General features: G+C 45.4%; 1 protein-coding gene across 3 annotated transcripts in view; it reads right to left on the minus strand.

Annotated features, from left to right (window-relative positions):
* Window positions 1–691: 691 nt before the first annotated feature.
* GLCE (glucuronic acid epimerase) overlaps window positions 692–23,194 on the minus strand; it is a 76,212-nt gene continuing 53,709 nt past the window's right edge. For all 3 annotated transcript variants that reach the window (XM_077263222.1, XM_077263225.1, XM_077263223.1), the window contains 3 exons: window positions 13,966–14,537; window positions 12,562–12,804; window positions 692–5,862 (listed from right to left, as the gene is read on the minus strand). In XM_077263222.1, the coding sequence (XP_077119337.1) occupies window positions 4,838–5,862; window positions 12,562–12,804; window positions 13,966–14,524 (1,827 nt within the window). In that variant the 5' untranslated portion in view covers window positions 14,525–14,537 and the 3' untranslated portion in view covers window positions 692–4,837. The remainder of the gene's footprint in view (window positions 5,863–12,561; window positions 12,805–13,965; window positions 14,538–23,194) is intronic.

Genomic DNA, 23,194 nt, shown 5'->3' on the forward strand with positions numbered 1-23,194 from the left:
CCGGGCGCAGAGCAAGGAGAGGCCGGGCGCAGAGCAAGAAGGGGGCGGAGTAAGAAAAGGTCAGGTGCGGAGCAAGGAGAGGCCGGGTGCGGAGCAAGAAGAGTCTGGGCGCGGAGCAAGGAGAGGCCGGGCGCGGAGCAAGGAGAGGCCGGGCGCGGAGCAAGAAGGGGCGGAGTAAGAAAAGGTCGGGTGCGGAGCAAGGAGAGGCCGGGTGCGGAGCAAGAAGAGTCTGGGCGCGGAGTAAGAAAAGGTCGGGTGCGGAGCAAGGAGAGGCCGGGTGCGGAGCAAGAAGAGTCTGAGCGCGGAGCAAGAAGGGGCGGAGTAAGAAAAGGTCGGGTGCGGAGCAAGGAGAGGCCGGGCGCGGAGCAAGGAGAGGCCGGGCGCGGAGTAAGAAAAGGTCGGGTGCGGAGCAAGGAGAGGCCGGGTGCGGAGCAAGAAGAGTCTGGGCGCGGAGCAAGGAGAGGCCGGGCGCAGAGCAAGGAGGGGCGGAGTAAGAAAAGGTCGGGTGCGGAGGAAGGAGAGGCCGGGCGCGGAGCAAGGAGAGGCCGGGAGCGGAGCAAGGAGAGGTCGGGCGCGGAGTAAGGAGAGGCCGGGCACGGAGTAAGGAGAGGCCGGGCGCGGAGTAAGGAGAGGCCGGGCGCGGAGTAAGGAGAGGCCGGGCACGGAGTAAGGAGAGGCCGGGCACGGAGTAAGGCAAGGCCGGGCGCGGAGTAAGGAGAGGCCGGGCGCGGAGTAAGGAGAGGCCGGGCGCGGAGTAAGGAGAGTCCGGGCGCGGAGTAAGGAGAGGCCGGGCGCGGAGGCCACAGACTTGTCTCTCACAATGTCCAGCTGTGTAAGGTGACACGCTAGTAACAAGGGGAAACGTTGTACTCTGCTATCAATTTATAATTACATGGCAAAACAGAGTTAGAAGAAAATCTAAGAATATGGGAATATAAGAACAGAGACGTCAGGAGAGAGGACATGTCCGCGCTATGGGACGGGGCTACTCTGGGGTCATTATGAAAGGTATAACGGATTAGAGGACCATGCAATGAGAATATACCTCAGTAAGAACATTAGGAGGAAGAAGTTAAAATGAGAGGAAAGTAATAACCTAAAGCAATAATCTGGAAAAAAATATAAATTCAAATATATGTAAGGAAAAAAAAAATGACATAAGACAAGTCTCCTGGACTTTGACCATTTCCCTAAAACGAGGAGACTTCTATACAATAGTCACTGAGTAACATGCTCTTATATTACATTAAATATAAAACAATCTGTACTTTTCTATTAAAAATATATGTATTCTATAGTGTGAGCTTTGTGAGTGGGGATTTTCCCTGGATGTCGTGGTTTTTTTGTACCCGATATCTTCTCGCTTTTGGCAGTGTCCAATAGAGTGGTGTAGACGGCCATTCTCCAGTTGTACCATTAGGCTGTAAACACGATTATATTTTTCATACAGGACAGGTATCATTTTAGGCAGAACAAGATTTGTTCACAAAACAAACAAAAAAATCCGCTGACAGAAAGCAGCGGTGCCCTCGAGACCTCATCGACCAACAGGCTCCCAAGTTAACAGGAATAGGCTTGTGCTTTGTTATTCTTCCCATCAAATCCTCCGATACTGCAAACAGCGCGAGCACAGAGTAAAGGCTCCCACACATTAGGTGAAGGTCGGCCGATTCCGCCCATATTGACAGGTTGGGGTGACGGTCTAATGTGTATAGGGTCGCCCACTGACTGATGGTCAGGGAAGATGATGATCTTGCATGTCCAAACGCATGGTTCTTCGGGAGATAAGCTGCCAGCTGACGGGTCGGCCTGTCCTGATTTTAGCGGGACTGGCTGTACATCTAATGTGTTTGGTATTATCCCAACTCTCGCCCCAGTGGTAGGTGTCCGGGGAAGACATAGTCTGGCATGCTGTCTTATAAGAGAAAAAGCAATACCAAAAGTGTCTTGCAAAAGCTAATTTCCCTCTTGACGAAGGGCACATGCTTGTATAAGCTAACCGTGCATGTGTACGGTTGGGAATAATGGACGTAGGCTGGAGGAGCTTCTGCCTTTTGCATAAAGTCTTACCTATATGGCCAACAGTGGTGAGGTTATCTAGGATTCTTTCTCCCTTTAATTTTCCATCTCACAGATACCAGGCACTGCTATAACACATCTATAACTAACGAGTCCTACAGGGAAGAGTTATGAAAATGTGAGAAACTGGTTGTCTCATGAAGATAACCTAGTTCATCCGCATTATTAGGCATGTAAATATCACAGCAATAGGACTCCCCCTCAATGAGCCACTCTGTAAAAACCAGCTCCCACTTACCTGACTTAAAGAGTAACTATATATTTTTTAATAAGAATATTGATAAGCCTTTGCAAAGTTATGAATCTGTAAAATAAAGCTGCTTTGAATTGCTAATCTATCAAGAATAAGTACTCAGATAGTATTTACAAACTCTTCCCTATGTGAGCCCTTCTGCTCCCTTCCCCAATGCTCAATGACCATGTTTGAAAATAGTGTTTCTTTCCAGAGCAGCAGCTCAAAGCAGCATCTAAAAGGACGAAGAACAAGGCAGTTGAAACAGCACTGCAGCAAAGTATGTGAGAGAAAAGAAAGCAAAATAAGGTAATAAAGTAAAATACAAAAAAATCCATAAATTTGTACAGATCAGAGGTAAATTCTACACAGTACTGTGCAAAAGGATTAAGCAGGTGTGAAAAACAAACTGTGTGACCATCATGTACCTTTAAAAGCAGCATCAATTTTTCTAGGTACGCTAACACAAAGTCAGGAATTTTGTATGATTATAGCCACGTATATGAATAACCAATTATACCAAATGGATAATCATCAATTTCATAAGTAATAGTGTGACTGACAAAGTCATTAAAAGAAACAGCTGTGTAGGAGGCTTAAAACTGGGTGATGAACAACTAAATTCTGTTACACAGCTGATAAAGGTAAGGTTGTGAAAACAGTTTCATGTCACAGGTCATACACAATGGCAACACCAAGCAGAGCAACGAAGTAGAAGGTAGTTATACTGCATCAGCAAGGTCTCTCCCAGGCAAAGATTTTTGCAGACTGAGGTTTCAAAATGTGCTGTTCAAGCTTCTTTTGATAAAGCACAAAAAATGGGCAGCGCTGAAGTCCAAAGACACAGGGGTAAATAAACTTAGTGGAGCAAATGAAAGAAACATCATGCTGACATCTCTTCGAAACTCAAAGAAGTCCAGCAGTTCCCTCAGCTCAATAATGGAAGCAACCACCTACACCTACCTACCGTTTGGGAAAAGTCTGGCCAAAAGTGGTCTTCAATGAAGAATTGTGGCTAAAAAGTCATACCTTTAACATGGAAGCAAGGCAAAATAACTCAACTATGCATGAAAGCATAGGTGCAGAAAAATGGCAAAAAATGTTCTGGACTGATGAGTCAACATTTGATATTTTTTGGCTATAACAGAAGGCAGTTTGCTCACTGAAGGGCTGGAGATCAGTACAATCTTCAGTGTAAAAAAAAAAAATAGTCATGTAAGTGATGACATGGCCCCCAGAAAGCCCAGATCGCAATATTATTGAGTCTGTCTGTGATTATATAAAGCTACAGAAGGATTAGCACAAGATTACCACTTTTCAAAGAAGATCTGTGGTTAGTTCTCCAGGATGTTTGGAACAACCTCCCTGCTGAGTTCCTTCAAAAACGGTGTTCAGAAACAAGTATACCTAGAAGAATTGATGCTGTTTTGAAGGCAAAGGCCGGTCACACCAAGTATATACTGATTATATATAAGTCTTCATTATTCTTGAGAGCACTGTCCAAAGTGAATAACGTCTTTACCCTTTAGGTGTATGCAGTATTGGAAGCTATAGGACACTATTAGCATGGAGAAAACGTATATTTTCACTGTTCTTTAGAGCAATAAGCTCATATGGGAATAACAGACCAAATGACAGAATAAAGAGCAGCAAACGCACGACACAGCTTGCTAGCTACATGTACGATAAAGGCATTGTCACAGTGTTCTGCATTAGATCCGGAAGCAGTCATTTATAAATCTCTTTTACAATAAGTAACGCTCTATAATATGGTAAATTAAAGTGATTCCATTTATAAAATTATTCTGCTTTTTGACAAGTATAAAACTATGTATGTATATCTGGATGCCACGTAAATATTCTAGATTTTATTTTACAGGAACAGAGATCCGCGTAAGGGAGGAGGCTGAACACAATCTTTGGAACTTTAAGAAAAGTTGCTAAAACTTCACAACGGGCAGAATTCGGAAAGGTAGGGTGAGTTAAAGTGCATTAGACAGGACTGCTAGTATTTTGTTAATATTAGTTGGCAAAGAAGTTTAAAGGGAAGGTATATGAGCACTGCGCGTTTCAGTCCGTGATGTCATTGAAAGATAACTACCTGTTATGATTGTCAACACAAAAAATATATATATATATATTTACACTGGGAGTTCAAGTCACCAGCAGCCAAAGCTGCAAGCCCCTTCAACAGATAATGGGGTTTTAAAGATTGTTCCCTCCGTTTCTATGACATCATAAGGACAGAAGGCACAGAATGAAAAATCGGGAAGAAAATTGTAGTTTATGACCGTTCCTTGTTTATAGTATATCTGGTTCTAGCTTCCCCCCAAAAATCTAATATTAAAGAAAACACTAGTATGTTTAACACACATTACAGAAAGGAAGTGCAGTGGGCAGTTTGCACCTTTATCTGTCCATTGCACTGGTGGACCACCGTCGGCAAAGTGTATGGGGAACAGCTGGACTTGGGCGTTGGTCACACCCTGACAGCTTTTGGTTTCTGGCTGGTTTCCTGGCTACCTTCTAGTTATGTTTCGCTCTGCCTCCTTTTAAATAGGACTTCCAACGCCGAACAAAGTCTCTAAATATTGGAGACCCGTCCATACTGGCAATAAGCTGAAGTTGATTAATGTGGGTAGTGTGGTAGTCCCAACGGGCAAGATTGGGGGCAGTGCCTAGCATGAAGTGCCTTAGATCATAAATACTTCCAGATCCCGTGTCATAAAGAGGCAACATGGCACGGAGTGACTCCAATCCTCGCTCGTACAGCAGCCTTGCTTCTTTGCCCTGTTTTTCCCCAGCAGTTTCCTTTAGGTCATAGAGGCCAAGCAGAGCATAAATGAACCCATTCAGCACAAAGGAGCTTGGTGTAGTAGGGTACTCCTCATACCAGTCATACTTGTTCATAAAAACTGCTTTCACACCATGTTTTTCTGAGGGCAACTTGAAAGGAGCAGTTGCTTTGAGTGCGGAGTCTAGATATACCTGCTCCTTGGTCAGCAGATAGGCACGCACCAGTGTAGAGATCGCCTGCCCCTGGGCCATTGCAGAGTACCACCCTGGTTCTAGGGCTTTGAATCCCTCCCCCAGTTTTCTGGTCACCATAATTGGCCAGCCACCTTTAGCGTCCTGATTCCTTACGAGCCAATCACTGGCAGCAAAGAAGGCCGCTGTATGGGCAGTAGCCGAGATGGTGATATTATCTAAAAATCCACTGCCCCTTGCTACAATGCGGACAACCTTCTTCGGCATGATCTTAGTCTGACGTACAGCTTTTGTGTTGGACAGTCCCACTCCCTTTTTTAAATCAGTCAGGAGGTCCCGGGTTAGTGTACTCCAAGTGGTTCGAGGTCCAATCCCATAATAGACATCATGGTTATGAAAAGCAATGAGCTGTGAATTGGTGACGTAGTGTATAGTAAACAGCTGGTTCTTCTCAGTGGTCTCCAGCACCACAGAGATACTGCCATTAGTCAAGAACTTCAAGTCAAGAGCCAGGATGAAATCCTTCATGTTGCCCAGCGTTAGCGACGCTCCCTCCGAGTTTTCTGGTATAAAAGCAAACAGAAAATATGAATAAGATGAGGCGCAAATAGCAAAAATTTGAGTACAAATACATATTTTTTTTCCATCTTTTTTATAACATGTTGCACATATACAAACTTTTGTTGCTCCAGTCTCCCCGTTATGCAATTTCAGAGATACTTTGGCTGGTTTGTTCCTTAATGGACAAAGATTACGGTATGTTACTGGAATGAGACATTTTGATCAAAAATTTACCAGAGCGGTACGGGTCCTGAATATACTAAAAAAAATTATCAAATCTGATCTAATAGTAGGTGTGGAGAGATGTCACTGCACGATAGGTGGCACAGCAGCCAAGGTAACAGCCGATGCACAGCCTTTTTGTGCATGGGTGCAAGGAAAAGGATTGTCAACCTCTATTGGCCAAAAGTATGTCCAAGTCCAGCATCAACAGCCAAGCAGTAATCTGCTTTGCAGGGAGCGGGGTTGGTGACTTCATATCTACAGATATTTGCCGGCTAACACATCCAAGAGGCCGGTAGCGTGCACCTTTCCTATTTATCAGGGTAGGACAAGTGCACAATATCTGCCGATTATGCACCCGAGCTTTGAGATATGTGTATACGTCAAGTCACCAGCTCTACTCACAAACTGATGTTGAAGCATATATTTTATATAATAAAGTATCGGGCATGATGAAATCCAACATGCCTGGTTCTCCCATCGACATCTGCAATAGTACCTACCAATCCGAACTAGATTTATGAAAAGGCGACAAGGTCTAAACCCACACAGATGTCTTGCGGATTGCAAGGGGTTGATCACTTTGGACCATTATCTACTGACTGGTGGGAATCCAACAGATCACCACAACAAACGCTGCAATTACTTCAGATCTGTAAAAAGCTCTACTCATGTGGTGCAAGGAAAACCTGATGTCCAAAAGTCCTGGTTACATAGTTCTTAGGATAGAAATCTCTCTTTAAAAGGACAATGACAACTTTGTTGAAGACATGGTTGTCTACCAAGAATCTCTTCATCGTTACAGGTCATAATTGGTGAAACCATGAGCTTATTCTTCACATAAGGGCATTCTAAGGCCACGAGCACATGTTCAGTATTTGGTGAGTTTTTTACCTCAATATTTGTAAGACAAAACCAGGAGTGGGTGATAAATACAGAAGTGGTGCATATGTTTCTATTATACTTTTCATCTGATTGTTCCACTCCTGGTTTTGGCTTATAAATGCTGATGTAAAATACTGACCAAATACTCAAACACAGATAAGAGATAAAACATTTATATGCCAACTGCAATATAAAACACTAGCTGTTTCCAGCCAGCTAACGCTCGGCACGCTCATTGCTATCTAATTAACGCTGCTGGTGATTAAACTAAAGTAAATAATGACAACATTCAATAGCGCTTACGCAGGTGGTAAATTAACTTAAAATGAAGTTAATAACAATAGTGTGGTGATGTGTTGGGGGCGGGATTGTGTGTAGTAATGGGGTGGGGGGCGGGATTATGTGTGGTAATGGGGTGGGGGCGGGATTGTGTGTGGTAATGTGGTGGGGCGAGATTATGTGTGGTGATGGGGCGGGATTATGTGTGGTGATGTGGTGGGGCGGGATTATGTGTGGTGATGTGGTGGGGGGCGGGATTATGTGTGGTGATGTGGTGGGGCAGGATAATGTGTGGTGATGTGGTGGGGGGGCAGGATTATGTGTGGTGATGGGCAGGATTGTGTGTGCTGATGTGGTGGGGAGGTGGGATTGTGTGGTGATGTGGTAGGGGGGCAGGATTATGTGTGGTAATGTGGTAGGGGGGCGGGATTATGTATGGTTATGTGGGGGGGGCGGGATTATATGTGGTGATGGGGTGGGGGGCGGGATTATGTGTGGTGATGTGTTGGGGCGGGATTATGTGTGATGATGTGGGGGGGCGGGATTGTGTGTGGTAATGTGGTGGGGGGCAGGATTGTGTGATGTGTTGGGGGCGGGATTGTGTGTGGTGATGTGGGGGGGCGGGATTGTGTGTGATGTGGTGGGGGGGCGGGATTGTGTGGGGTAATGTGTTGAAGGGGTGGGATTATGTGTGGTGGGATTTGTGGGGGGCGGGATTGTGTGCGGTGATGTGGGATTTGTGGGGGGCGGGATTGTGTGTGGTGATGTGGTGGGATTTGTGGGGGGCGGGATTGTGTGTGGTGATGTGGTGGGATTTGTGGGGGCGGGATTGTGTGTGGTGATGTGGTGGGGGGTGGAGCTACTGTGCAGGGGGCGGGATTAGCGAGTAATCACGATGCTTCTTATATATATAGATAAGGGGGTAAAGGATCGGTAATATGATAGCATGGTCTCCATACCATCTGCACATTATCGGGAGCACTTCCCTATTTATTTTAGGTGATGGGTTGCTTACAACCTATTATTTGAGCTGCATAGAAGATGCAATTATTCAAGGAACTAGTGTGTGGTAGCGGAAGTTGTTATCGCATTATGATGGGCCCGGAACGGCCTCACTGAATTGTTCTAACTCCTAGAAAAGTGAGGAGAGGAGTAATGAGCCGCATCCCATCATCTACTTTGTAAATAACAAATGTGAACCCAAGAGAGATGTTCCTGAAGCAGGAACATATATATATGGCTGTCTTCCTCTCCATCCTCATCCATTCAGGCTGATTAGTGTTTTCACCATCTCGTAGTCCTCGTTACGGCCTCTTTAACAAGCTTTTAACGTACTGTGGCTCCTTATAATCAATACCCATTAGGATTAACGAGTCAATCACTTCAGATACAATGAAGTCACTTTTGTCATCACCTTCTAGATAAGTCCTTAAGGGATGGAGCTGGAGGACAGGTTCCCCCACCCTCTGGTAATGAATGCATGGTAGAGCACAGCAGCTGTCAGTTATCTATGAGGGACCTTTATCCCGCTCTGCCTCCAAACAAGAAGCAGAGAAAAGTCCATACATACAGGAGGCACTGGTCTCAGAAAACTTATGGTCCACTCACACTGCAAGAGCATAAATGTGCGTTCCTAGGAGCTCGTTTCACAATAATTGTGCAGTTTAAACAGAGTGTAATGATCTTTTAGTTTGTACAAAAAAAAAATCTAATCACTCTAGGCAGCACATTGTCCTGTGTGAACGAGACCTGCACTGCAGAGATTAATTGCAGCCTATGTGCTCTGAACAATCTACTGCAGATCATTCTAGGAATCTCTGAAGCACTATCAACCTGTGTAAACAGGCTATTAAATGTCCACAGGCTGCCACTGTTGTCATCAGTGCAGGTCCTGGCATACAAGTAAAAACATCAGCTCACAATGTGAAAAAAAAAAATGATGGGTTTAAAAAATAAATAAATAAATGTGTACGTGTGTTGCGAGCGTGTACATGTGTATTAAATACACATCTCCGATTATATCAAAACCTAAAAAAAAAAAAAAAAAAAAAAAAAAAAAAGTGGAGTTAGAGCATACAGTGAAGGAAATAAGTATTTGATCCCTTGCTGATTTTGTAAGTTTGCCCACTGACAAAGACATGAACAGTCTATAATTTTAAGGGAAGGTTAATTTTAATATTGAGAGATAGAATGAAAAAAAATAAAATCCAGAAAATCACATTATATAAATTTGTATTTTGCAGTGAGAAATAAGTATTTGATCCCTCTGGCAAACAAGACTTAATACTTGGTGGCAAAACCCTTGTTGGCAAGCAGAGCAGTCAGATGTTTTTTGTAGTTGATGTTTGCGCACATGTCAGGAGGAATTTTGGTCCACTCCTCTTTGCAGATCATCTCTAAATCATTAAGATTTTGAGGCTGTCGCTTGGCAACTCGGAGCTTCAACTTCATCCATAAGTTTTCTATGGGATTAAGGTCTGGAGACTGGCTAGGCCACTCCATGATCTTAATGTGCTTCTTTTTGAGCCACTCCTTTGTTGCCTTGCTTGTATGTTTTGGGTATTGTCTTGGTGGAAGACTCAGCCATGACCCATTTTTAATGTCCTGGCAGAGGGAAGGAGGTTGTCACTCAGGATTTTACGGTACATGGCTCCATCCATTCTCCCATTGATGCGATGAAGTAGTCCTGTGCTCTTAGCAGAGAAACATCCCCAAAACATGTTTCCACCTCCTTGCTTGATAGTGGGGACAGTGTTCTTTGGGTCAAAGGCAGCATTTCTATTCCTCCAAAAACAGCAAGTTGAGTTAATGCCAAAGACCTCAATTTTTGTCTCATCTGGCCACAGCACTTTCTCCCAATCACTCACAGAATCATCCAGGTGTTCACTGACAAACTTCAGACGACCTGCACATGTGCCTTCCTGAGCAGGGGGACTTGCGGGCACTGCAGGATTTTAAACCTTTACGGCGTAATGTGTTACCAATGGTTTTCTTGGGGACTGTGGCCCCTGCTGCCTTGAGATCATTAACAAGTTCCCCCCCATGTAGTTTTAGGCTGATCTCTCACCTTCCTGATGATCAAGGATACCCCACAAGGTGAGATTTTGCATGGTGCCCCAGATCGATATCGATTGTCATTTTGTATTTCTTCCATTTTCTTACTATTGCACCAACAGTTGTCTCCTGCTCACCCAGCGTCTTACTTATGGTTTGTAGCACATTCCAGCTTTGTGCAGGTCTATGATCTTGTCCCTGACATCCATATAAAGCTCTTTGGCCTTGCCCATGTTGTAGAGGTTAGAGTCTGATTAATTGAGTCTGTGTCTTTTATAAAGGTGACTATGTAAGACAGCTGTCTTTAATGCAGGTAACGAGTTGATTAGGAGCGTCTAACTGGTCTGTGGGAACCAGAACTCTTAATGGTTGGTAGGGGGTCAAATACATATTTCTCACTGCAAAATGCAAATAAATTTATATAATTTATAAGTTATTTTCTGGATTTTATTTTTGATATTGTCTCTCGTAATGTTAAAATTAACCTACCCTTAAAATTATAGACTGTTCATGTCTGTCAGTGGGCAAACTTACAAAATCAGCAAGGGATCAAATACTTATTTCCTTCACTGCATGTTGGTGTAAGTGCAATGCGTAGGTGTGTATTCATACTGTGCAAATTGCCTCTTTTGAGAAAAAGTGGACTTAACTCTATAGCGCCACCTGTTGGTATAGATATAGAGTTAAGTCCTCTTTTTCTCAAAAGAGGCAATTTGCATATTTAATTTCCCAGAGGAGCATTGCACGGCGAATAAGCCTCCTTACCTTGACAAGCCAGCTGGTATGTCACTCTCCATAAGGAGAAACGTTACCCCTTATTCATACTGTGGACATTTAACAAGAAGAACCTAAGATTAGGTCCAGCTCTGCCCTTAGATATTTTTATGTTTGCGGATACGTAGTGAGGTGAACCACAAGAGTCAGGTACCATCCTCATTGTTCTACACCTTGTCGCGGTGGGATGGCTTTTACTTTTTTAATCAAAACAATGTTTTTTGGGCAGTTCATTTTGTTTCTATAGCTTTCCACGAGTGTCTGACCACTCAGGACACGGTCCTCATCTATTTTTATGTCTGCTGACACACAGTGAGGTGAACTACAATAGTTCTAGGTTGCAGTGGGATGGCTTTTAGGGTATGTGCACACGATGCGGATTTGCTGCGGATCCGCAGCGGATTTTACCACGCAGAAACGCTGCAGATCCACACTGTGATGTACAATGCTAGTTAATGGGAAAAAAAAAAAAAAGATGTGCAGACGGTGCGGAAAAATCAGTGTGGAATTGCTGCGGATTTCAAACAAGTGCATGTCACTTCTTTTGTGCGGATCTGCACACCTCCATGTTAAAAATCCGCAGTGGCAAAATCTGCAGAAAATCCGCATCAATTCCACATAAAAAATGCACAAAATCTGCGGCTGTGGATTCCGCCAGGAGATGCGGATTCCGCCAGGAGCTGCGGATTTTGTGCAGAAAATGCTGCACCTCTTTTCTTACGTGTGCACATAGCCTTACGGTTTTTTGATCAAAAAGCCTTATGGTTTTTTGATCAAAACAATGTTAACCAAGTACCCCATGTTATTTATATGTACCGTACTATTACTATTTATTTAGTATTTGCTCATTTTGTTTTTCTCTTTGGTTCATATACAATAAAAGTATCGGTGTGGATTTCCAGCTGCACAGCAGAACACAATCCACAGAGGATTTAAGGTGCATGCCATTTATGTTGGATAGAAACTCCGAACACTAGCACCACTGAATAATCCTGCAGCGAGTCTGCTGTGCGCCGCAGCGGGACTCCAAGGAAACAGAATTTCAATTCAGTGTGTGACTATACTCCCAGTGTAGATACTACAGAGTTATAGGGATTCTCCAGTGAAAACAAGTTCTCAACATTCACATATCTTATAGATTTGGTGTCCGACCTCAGGGGCGGTAATGTGCATGCTCCATTCATTCTCTATGGAACTGCTGGAAAAAGCCAGTACAGCCCTCGGCATCCCTGCTGGGAATGAATGGAGGGAGGTCGGGCATGAGCACTGCTACTCCATTCCAATGGCGGTAAAAGTTCCCATTTCTGCGGATCGGTGCGGGTCACAGCAGTCTGACTCCCCACCATTAGTAAGTGATCACTTATCCTATGCATAGGGGATACATTATTTTCACCAGATAATCCCAATAATAATAATAATAATAATGAGAATGTACATACAGCGATATGATGCAGGAACTGCGACCATGCGATGCCCGCCAGACTCACCTGGGACTACAAAGTGTCTGACGTGACTACTTCTTGCCTTGTCATACACTGTAGTGACAGACGCTCCCTTAGGAACAGTCCATGTGCCCATCAAGCCTTCGGTTTTGTCGTCCGCCTTCTCATACACCTCCATGTGTGGAGGTTTCTCGGTCAGGTTCTTGCTGTAGTGACTGAGCCCATACTGTGCAATCTGGATTGGGTAAAAATATCCCTGTGGACCCCACTGGGTCGATAGTGGGACCCCTGAGGAAAGACAACAGACAAGTAGTGCAGGTCATTAAAAAGGAAATGGAAGAATAAATACTTTATAAAAAATGGCTGCCTGCCATATGTTAGGTAAATCCATGTACAGCCTGTTAATATAGGAGATCCAGTAAGGACTGTTCATACTAGTATGTGACCCAGGGCCGGCCTCAGCTCCAGGAAAACCCGGCCACTGGGTCCCGGGCAACACCAGCTTCTGTGCTCTCTGGCCTTGATCAGACCTTTCACAAGTTCTCATTCAGGACAGCACACCAACCCAGAGAATTCAATGGAGCCATTATTATTTTATTTTTTTGTGCCTGATCCAGGAAAAACTCACTGCCATGTTCCATCCTGGTCCATTTTTGTGGATCAGTTTCTCATACATTTTAAAAAATGTTTTCTTTAAAGCATATGCAAAATCTTTTGCTGCATTTTACCAAAAATATTTATGCCCTCCACGGTGATCTGCATCCACAGTAAAAACGCTCAGCAGCTGAATTTACACATGCTTATAAGATATCTACAGGGGGTTGTCCACTGGCTCTCCCCGGGGCTCGTGTGACATGTGTATGTCATGAGATCCCTGCAGCCAACCAGGGTCACGTTGGGTCAGGGGGGACGACTCTTCTTTTACTTACAAAATTAAAAATCGGTAATGTTTTCATTCTTCATAGTGAAGTCACTCTGAAATTTATCAATTGCTCACACAGAAGTACGCTCAGCATAACACTGACTAAATGATGGAAAGATCATGGTCCTGATAGAGAAGCCAGTAAGCGATAACATGGCAGCCGAGCTAAAGAACCAGAAGTTCAAAATTAGAAAATCACCTATTCTAAGTTTTGATGATAAATGTATTTAAACATTTTTCAGTAATGTTTTAGATTCGATTAAAAGAATAATCCTGAAATCTTGCAGTTTTCATTTTTTGGTGTAATATTAGGCTGACACCTCTTTTTCAGTATTATTACATGCAGGATTGCAATGACCCCTATATGTAGATAACACAGGATCCACCATTCACAATGGTTGATGGTCACAGATCTCCCCCTCCCCGCTCAAAGACCATAGACAGAAAATGCTCCCCGAAATATCAGCGTCAGATCCTGAGATGGGAACAGCACTTTAAAGCAGATTAGGAAGATCTAGATGGATTACCTTCTACACCACTGATGCACTTCACTCGATCTCGGACTTCCACATTATACCCCTCGAAGGACATAAATACTCCATCGGGATAATACGGGCCGCGCTGTGCATATACTTTGGAGTAGCTGTGGGAAAACTCAAATCGTTCAAAGCCATCATACTGAGCAATTTTCCCATAAACCTCAAAGTACTTCTCCACCCAGGAGAAGGGCATGTAGACTTCACTGCCCTCTCTCCTGCACCGCACGCTCTGATCTTCATTGATCAAGCAGTCAATCTCCTCATACTTCAGTCCTGTTCCTTTACTGTCCACCAGTGGTGGTGCCTTCTGCTGCTCCTGTGGCGAGGCCTCCTCAGATCGGAGCTGGACATTGGCAGCATTACTCTCAGAGGCTGCCGCCCTCTTCTCGAGGCTTTCAACCCTTAAGCCTAATTGTGGCCCCCACGGAAGGGTAGAAGAATGGTCATTGGAGGAGCATTTGTTCCACAGCAAGACGGTCACCAGGGTAAAGAGCGAGCAGATAAAGATTAGAGTCTTATAATTGACTCGAGCTGCCAGGCAACGCATGTTCAGATCATACCTAGATGGAAAAAGATGGAAGGAATCATTAGTTTACAATAAACTTTGTAAAAGTGTGAACAAACTAATAACTAGAAAGAAAATGGCTGAAGACAGTTTTACACATCTGTGATTAGTGGCTCGAGTAAGGACTGCGATGTATGGACAGCTGCCCTGCACAGCGCCATACACCATGTTGGGGCTGCTGCCAGGAAATGCAGAACAGCTCCTATGGTTCTCTAAGCAACTGGTTTCCTCCCCAGGCTTACGCTACATACAGACAAAAAGAAAAAAAATAGCTTTACCCCCCCCCCCCCCCCCCCCCTCCGTCACTCCAGATCTACCACTATTTGTTCACATGGCTGTAGTGGTGACATCACAACTACTTATGTGACCTCTGCAAACAATCAATGGGCTTAGTGGTGATGCTTAGGTAGATTGCACATGTCCACTGATTGGTTGCAGCGGTCAAATGCTGCCGTTTGACATGGTGGAGGTAACAGCACAACAGTAAAGGCTTAATTTCTTACTTTTACAAATCAAGCAAACCTGAGGAGGAGGGGGTAGGGGAACCAAAGAAACTTGGAGAACTCATCTAATAGAGTTAAAACAGTTAAAAACTTTTGCAATGGTGCAAATAAAGTCAGTACCTCATAAAATGACGCTTCTGAAAGGGGGTGGTGGGTGTATGAATAATAATGGCCATCTACCAATATAATCAGGGATGGTACACATTTAGAAATAGGACTTGTCCGAAAAGATTGGGGATCACTGGCTCCAAAAGTGAACAGACAGTGATGCTCAAACTGTGTCTAGCTAGGACATGCTGGGAGTTGTAGTGTGTGGCCATGTTAATAATCTTCCAGGTTTGCTTCTCCATACAGTAGTAGTTGATCCAAACATAAGTTAGTGCCGAAACCTCTATTTACAAGTTGGTGACGGCATTAGTAACAGTAATGGCAGGTGACCGCCTGGCAGACTACATGGCGAGTGCCCCCGTATGTGATCAGCGGTGCACGGATCTAAAGTGACCGGGCAGGACATGATCCGGCCATTCCTCCTCTAATCAGCAAGGTGAGACCACTCCGGCCATATCACCCAGCAGAGGATTCTCATAATCAGCATCCAGAACACACAATCCAGCCTGAAGAGTTTAAACATCAAGCAAAACGGAGCCTAAAAGCTGCAGGATATTACGCCACTTGGCAGACAATGGCAGGAATACCCCCGAGCGTGGGCACCTGATGTGCAGCATATGTCCACAATGACAACGAAAATCTCAAAATAACCATCTGCAGTGGAGAAACCGGAGCCAAATAACAGGACGGCCATTCAGCCACAGACAGTTTTACATTCCGAGAACATGCAAGAACATAAGATATATCCCGTAATAGCTGGAGATATTCTACCTTCCCCGCCGAGCGCCGCCAGTTACAGGTTGGGTGGAAAAAGCCGTGATGTGAGAAAGTTAAGGCAATAGAAGCAGCAACAGATGACTAAATGCTCCGTGTCAGCAGCAGGATTTCTGGACAGAAGCGATAAGCTGGGGAGAGCCGCGGCGATTAAATCAGTCCCTCGCAGGGTTGTGAGCACAAGCCCGGCATCATCCATCTGGATCACAACATACAGCCACATTTATAGGCCACCATACACAATCTGTGCCGTCACTGTAACCCCGGCTCCTGCTGTGTACGGCCCAGGGCTCGCATGCTGCACATCTACGCCCGCGTTCTACAGCTGCACATCTACGCCCGCGTTTTGACGCTGCACATCTACGCCCGCGTTCTGACGCTGCACATCTACGCCCGCCTTCTGACGCTGCACATCTACGCCCGCCTTCTGACGCTGCACATCTACGCCCGCCTTCTGACGCTGCACATCTACGCCCGCCTTCTGACACTGCACATCTACGCCCGCCTTCTGACGCTGCACATCTACGCCCGCCTTCTGACGCTGCACATCTACGCCCGCCTTCTGACGCTGCACATCTACGCCCGCCTTCTGACGCTGCACATCTACGCCCGCGTTCTGACGCTGCACATTTACGCCCGCCTTCTGACGCTGCACATCTACGCCCGCCTTCTGACGCTGCACATCTACGCCCGCCTTCTGACGCTACACATCTACGCCCGCCTTCTGACGTTGCACATCTACGCCCGCCTTCTGACGTTGCACATCTACGCCCGCCTTCTGACGCTGCACATCTACGCCCGCCTTCTGACGCTACACATCTACGCCCGCCTTCTGACGCTGCACATCTACGCCCGCCTTCTGACGCTGCACATTTACGCCCGCCTTCTGACGCTGCACATCTACGCCCGCCTTCTGACGCTGCACATTTACGCCCGCCTTCTGACACTGTACATCTACGCCCGCGTCCTGACGCTGCACATTTACGCCCGCCTTCTGACGCTGCACATCTACGCCCGCCTTCTGACGCTGCACATCTACGCCCGCCTTCTGACGCTGCACATCTACGCCCACCTTCTGATGCTGCACATCTACGCCCGTTCTATGCTGCCACACACCTATCCTCATTTACTGTGCAAATTTATGAAGAGCAACAATCTGTGCGTACACCGCATATTATTACTGCGTACAGGGAAGCACATCAGTAACCACCATATAATCCTCACATATGGCTATACAGACAGCAACAGGAAAGCATAGCTGTGGCCCAAAGAACTCTTCACAAAGACCCTGTGAGAATCTATGGAAGAAAACACACACACTGTATAAGAGCTATTCTCACTGAGGATTGTGGCGGCACTATGTGGCGGTACAGGGAACACTACTTTATATCTACAGTATTAACAATTCCCAACCCATTTGTTCCCAGGGCTGAAGAAACGCCACCAGCAGCACATTTGCCTCTGAACATTCATAACGCAAAGTAACTTAATTTTACGATAATTTTTACTGTATAAGATTGCACAAATTGAGGGAAGGGGTGGGTTTGGAATTGCTGAAACAAGTTTTAAGAGTTTATGTAATTATACATCAACACAAACAAGTGACACTGTAATCTAGGCCACTATCTGACACTGGTGACTTTTCTGGAGAAAAGCTATGGACACTTGGCATAGTAAAAGGTTCTCTGTTCATTAATAAAATTGTACTCAGTTTCATTCCTTCATTCATTTTTAGCCGCAATATGCAGCTTGCAGACTGATCCAATTTTCATCCTTTTCTCTTGTAGGAGTGTCTCTCCCTGTAATAAAGGCTGGATGTTAAAGTGAATCAGTCAGCAGGGTTTTGCCATGTAACCTGAGGACAGCATGAGGTAGGGGATGAAACACAGGTTTTATCAAGTTGATGATCATTGCTGTGACTAAAGGCGAGAGCCCTGGTACAACTCCAACCCCTCCTGTGATAAGCAGCAGTACACAGAGCCTGGTGTGGGCAGGGTTAGCTGTGGTGTGGGCGGGGTTAGCTTTCTCAGCTCTGCTGCATTGCTAAATCTAAAAACTGTGTCAGAACTGCAGCATCCAGTAATATAAGTGACACCTCATTGAAATCAGGGTCTCTTTACTTACACTGTACTCTTCTCAGATGAGGTAGCAAAAACCTGTTGACAGAATCCCTTTAAGCGCGTGTGTATTCATGGTGCTGCAGGTTTCAGTAGGTAACATATCACAGCTTCTATCCTGCAATTTACTCTTCATGTGTTTACCTACTTTTCTACAGAATCCTTCTCTGCCCTCACTGAGATACTTTCTCCCCTCCACACTGCAGGTTTGCTTTCTGTGTACAGCCATCTCAACCTCCATGCTTCCATTACTAAACTTGTTCACACCCAGGGGGGCACCAAGCACCCCAATTAGAATATTCTATTAAACTTCCGCTTTTGCAGAATGGCTTTTGCAGCGATTACAACACTGAAAGGAGCGATTTTCACAAAGGCTTTCCCCCTACAAGTGATGTGCAAAGCTCACACTGTCAGTCTGGGCGGTCACACTCACTTTAAAAACTTTGCATTTAGAAATCAAATGAACAGAAAAATTATTCTGTGTAAAAGTACCGGTATACATCGCCTTCCATCCATCAGCATTAATTATCCAAGCCACACACTGGCTCCCCCATTACACATATAGGATCAGATCTAACAACCCCATGTACACCCCTGCGTACAGAACACCATACCTTTCTATGCTAAGACCAAAGAGCCATGCCCAGTGGGCACATAGGACCCCCCTACTCAATGCCTCCCCGCTGGAAGACGTACGCAGCCAAGTCTGGCTCTAAATCCGGAGCCCACACACAGCGCAGGCTGACACTTCCCTCCCTACATTTCTAATCAGAAAGTGCGAGAAAAAGCGACGTTCCCTGGTTAATGTGAATACAAATGTAAGCTAATTGCCTTCAACCCTAGCAGAATTCAGATCAGTGCGAGCCCCTCCGCCCCCCAACACGCTGAACGCCAGCCTGCTTCTGTGTGATCGCTGCGCGCTCGGGGTACTAAACAGCACAGGCAACTCCAGGACAAGCGAGACCAAAGGCGCTAAATATAATGCAGCATACCGAGAAAGTAAGAAGAGGCTCCGCCGCGTAGGGTTAAGCGTGACCGATGAAGCCATCCTTCTCCAGGTTCTCTCATGTACTGTAGTATTCATCCTGAACCTCCTGGTTCATGAATCTATATGCCAGGACACGGTTACATCCACAGTGATGTCGCCATAATAAAAGATTAAGATTGTTCGCAGTGACGCCGTGCCCCTCGGCAGCCATTAGAGGACACGACCAAATGAATTAGTGATCAGGGGTTGCAGCCACCCATGGGCCCTGGAGTCTAGGAGGCCCCTTTGGCCAACATTAGAAGACTGATAAAGCCCCATAGTAGTTGGGGGTCCTGGTGGGAGATTTTGCATTGGGGCGCACAGGCTTCAGATTGCGCCACGTCAACAACGTCTTGTCATCACGCTGTGGTGATGGGGAAGAGACTCAAGTTCTCGAGACGCTGCATCAGTGCCACGGCCCGAGTACACAAACCGGACAGTCTCACTGGGCCTACGAGACAGTAGCATTTAATTCCCACTGCACCCTTGAATACTATTTTTTTTTCCTAATTCTACCATACAGTCTTAGAGACACATGTGGCCTTTATTTGGTTTGTAATTTTAAATTTTTTTTTTAACAAAGAGGGAGTGGTTCACAGGATTCACTGCGGACATGTCTAAAGACCATATATATATATCCAAAGAATACTTAGAGGAACAGTGGGAATAAAAAAAGCAGACACAGGACATTTAACCTGACAACAGGTCCTCTTTACGGGGAATATATCACCAGTTTTTTTTCCTGCCCTATCTGAGAGCAGCATGATGTAAAGCAGAGACCCTGATTCCAGCAGCGGCACTTTTATTGGTTGCTTTAAGTTTCCTATGCTGCAGATGTAGCAGTTCTCTGAATGCAGAGCCCTGTATAACCCCGCCCACACCACTGATTGGCAGCTTTCCGTGTACACTGTGCATAGGCAGAAAGCTGTCACTCAATGGTGAGGGTGTGGTTGGACTACCTGGCAGCAGGTTTACTAGTCCTCATGTAATAATCTCCTGCTGATAAAAAGTAATTTTATAAAAACTAAAGCATGCAGCCCAGCAAGTGACACGTTGCTGGATTCAGGGCCTCTGTCCCTACATTATGCTGCTCTCAGATTAGGTGGCAAACACCTGCTGACAGATTCCCTTTTGTACATTTTTTCTCCACTGTAACTGGGACATTCATAGGCACAGAGACATAAGGGACTGGCACAGCTGATCTGGGTCTGCCAACACCCAGCAGTTCTGCTACAATGAGTGGACAGGTTCCAATACACAATGCTCTTCTGCCATTTTCGGACCCTTCAATGATCGCTATGTAGTGCAGACCGGAGCGGTGCTAACCCTTTTCTGTCTTCTTGTTCTCCCTGGCTGTGTATTACAGCTCAGAACCTGACATGCTCCAGAGAGATTTACAATGGCACAACACAAAAGCGCATAACTAAGTGCCGTTAATCTACACCACTTGGTTTCTCTGAGGGTAAAACTGCTTTTGGCACATATCAGTAATTCTCATGCTCTGATACTTGCCGCCTACTTATTTTAAACAGGTGGTTTCTTCTTCATTAGCATTCTGCCAGCATTGTAGGTGCAGGAACTTTCTTTCCCTCACTTCCCAGCGTGCACTGCTCCTGCCTTACCCTACGGCTTGTTTGTGCTGATCTGAAAGCTCTCCATCTTTTTGTGGGGATGCAATTACTTGGATAATCATGGGATCCGCAAGTGACCAAAAGACGTAAAAGGAAGGTCTGTAGAAAATGACAAACCTAGTAGGTGCATTGTACATGTAGCCTGTATGATAGCCCCACTGTATAAGTAGACATTACATTTCTTAATAGACTTCACAAGTAACATCTCTTATAATTGGAGCCATCCAGTAATAAAAAAGACAAAAATAAGCTCCCCGCGGCCGTCCAGCGGACCGGGCACAGACAGAAGGGAGGCCAACCACACCGTCTCTCCTGGTCCACACACGGGATCAGGCTGATAGAATCTGATTCAGACATCAGCACAACCACTGACAAAATACATATATGCCTTTACTCCATCATAGATCAGTGAGTGGTCACTTACCAGTCTTCCTCTTTACACATGGCACACGCAAGACTGGTGCGGACCATGGTCAAACAAATGACGAGGACCAAAGCCACAGATTGCTGGGAAAATAAATAACACTAGCACAATAGCTGTAAAGCCTGGCTACGTTATCTCCAGTCATGTAGTCAGCGGGAAAACGACTGTGGTTAGATTACCTGCCAACAGCGATACACTGCCAGGAGCGCGAGCCCAGAGGACACATGGAGGCCGAGCGCCTGGCATGGCTGGCAGAGCCACATTGTGCGGAGGAACAGTATCTACTACAAGCCCAGGAGCACAAACACCGAGGACGATTCGGACAAACAATTCCACGTGCCGCCTGGCTCCTATTTATCCAAGGTGGGTTCTAATGAGGAAAACACTGGAGTGCTATAAGCCCCAGCCAGGGTAGAGCTGTGCCCAGTACATACCAGCCTGCGAGATATCACCCACTTATGGAGAAACATGGATGATGCAAGACACAGAAATACTGAGGAGGTGATACCCAGACATTACGCCAATACTACAGGTAGAAGAGCTGTACCCCCCCGGAGATCTAGGGAACAGGTGTAGAAATACGGATACAGCGACAGTTGTACATTACATTATTCTGAATTATATATATGTATATAGATCTATCTATCTCTATCTATCTCTCTATGTAGATCTATCTATCTACATATATACACACACACATCTATCTATATAGAGAGAGAAAGAGAAAGAGATATATAGATACATAGATAGAGAGAGAGAGAGAGAGAGTGTGTCTTTGCTTACAACACCCACCACCCACCGCTCTACTGGGCACATCTCCCTACTCCTCTGTTAGCCTCCCCAGTGACATTGTGACTGTAGACAAATATTTAGAATTGAGAGTCCTCAGTGGTTGATACCTTTTAATGGCTAACTGAAAAGATGGTGACAAATTGCAAGCTTTGGAGACTACACAGGCTGACTGTAGTCAGCCATTCCGTCAAAAAGTTGAAAAATGCGACAGCACATGCTCCAAGGAAACTCTGCTTTCTATTCCAGCATCTTTGGCCTCTCATGTATTTCAAGTCACTTAGGACAAGACAAGAGAGAAAGGAGATGGACAAGAGACAGAGTCCGGCTTAAGAATAACCAACACCTGTCTGGGAAAGGTGGGTGAATGAGGGTGCAGGGCCCAGGGGGTGAAGACTTACATATTCTAGTGAAAAATGCTAACTTGGTGCCTCACGTCTGTATTTGTACATAAATAAATAGAGAACATCATGTATAGTTTGTATTAATTGCACAGCACACTTTGTATATATGTTCATATATTGGTCACATTGTGAAGCCGCACATTAACACTACAGTAGTGCAGGCCTTGTTCTATAATATCTGCATTGTGACGTGTGGCCGCCTTCTGGCCCCGGTGGCCGCCTTCTGGCCCCTGCACCCTCATCCACCCATCTTTCCTAGACCACTACCAATTACTGAGCTGGATTCTCCCTTCCCCAGTTTATCTGAGGTCTGGTTAGGCACATAGAGATGGGATTCACTAGGGTTAGGGTCCATGCAATAAAGTCACTGAGAAAAATATAATCAATCAAAAAGTGCTACTTAAAAGGAACTGGTCACATCCCAAAACGCTATTAATAGGCTTCCAAAGATGCTCAACCACCGCACTAAAAGCCCAGCTACTGGGAGGAAATGAAGTTTATTCCTCCTGCAGCCTCCGGCTTTCAGTCATGGAGGCATGGCTTCAGTCACAGCCCAGTACACAGTGAGCGGAGGCTGTAACTGCACCCCGGCAGTGACTGACAGACGGCTCTATACTGATTCACTGCGGAGCCGGCTGTCAGTCAGTACTGGGGTGAAGTTACAGCCACGGGCCACTATGTACCGAGTGGTGACTGAAGAAGTCTCGGCTGGGCCTCTATGACTGTAAGCCAGAAGGAACAAGCTTCATTTCCTCCCGGTAGCCTGGCTGTCAGTGCAGCTTTGGAACGCCATTAACTTGCAGATTATCCCCATCTCTGCAGGTTAATAGCATTTTAGGGAATGACCGGTTCTCTTTAAGAACGTCACATTTTTG

Source organism: Ranitomeya variabilis, chromosome 5 (genome assembly GCF_051348905.1).
Source record: "Ranitomeya variabilis isolate aRanVar5 chromosome 5, aRanVar5.hap1, whole genome shotgun sequence".
Taxonomy (NCBI): domain Eukaryota; kingdom Metazoa; phylum Chordata; class Amphibia; order Anura; family Dendrobatidae; genus Ranitomeya; species Ranitomeya variabilis.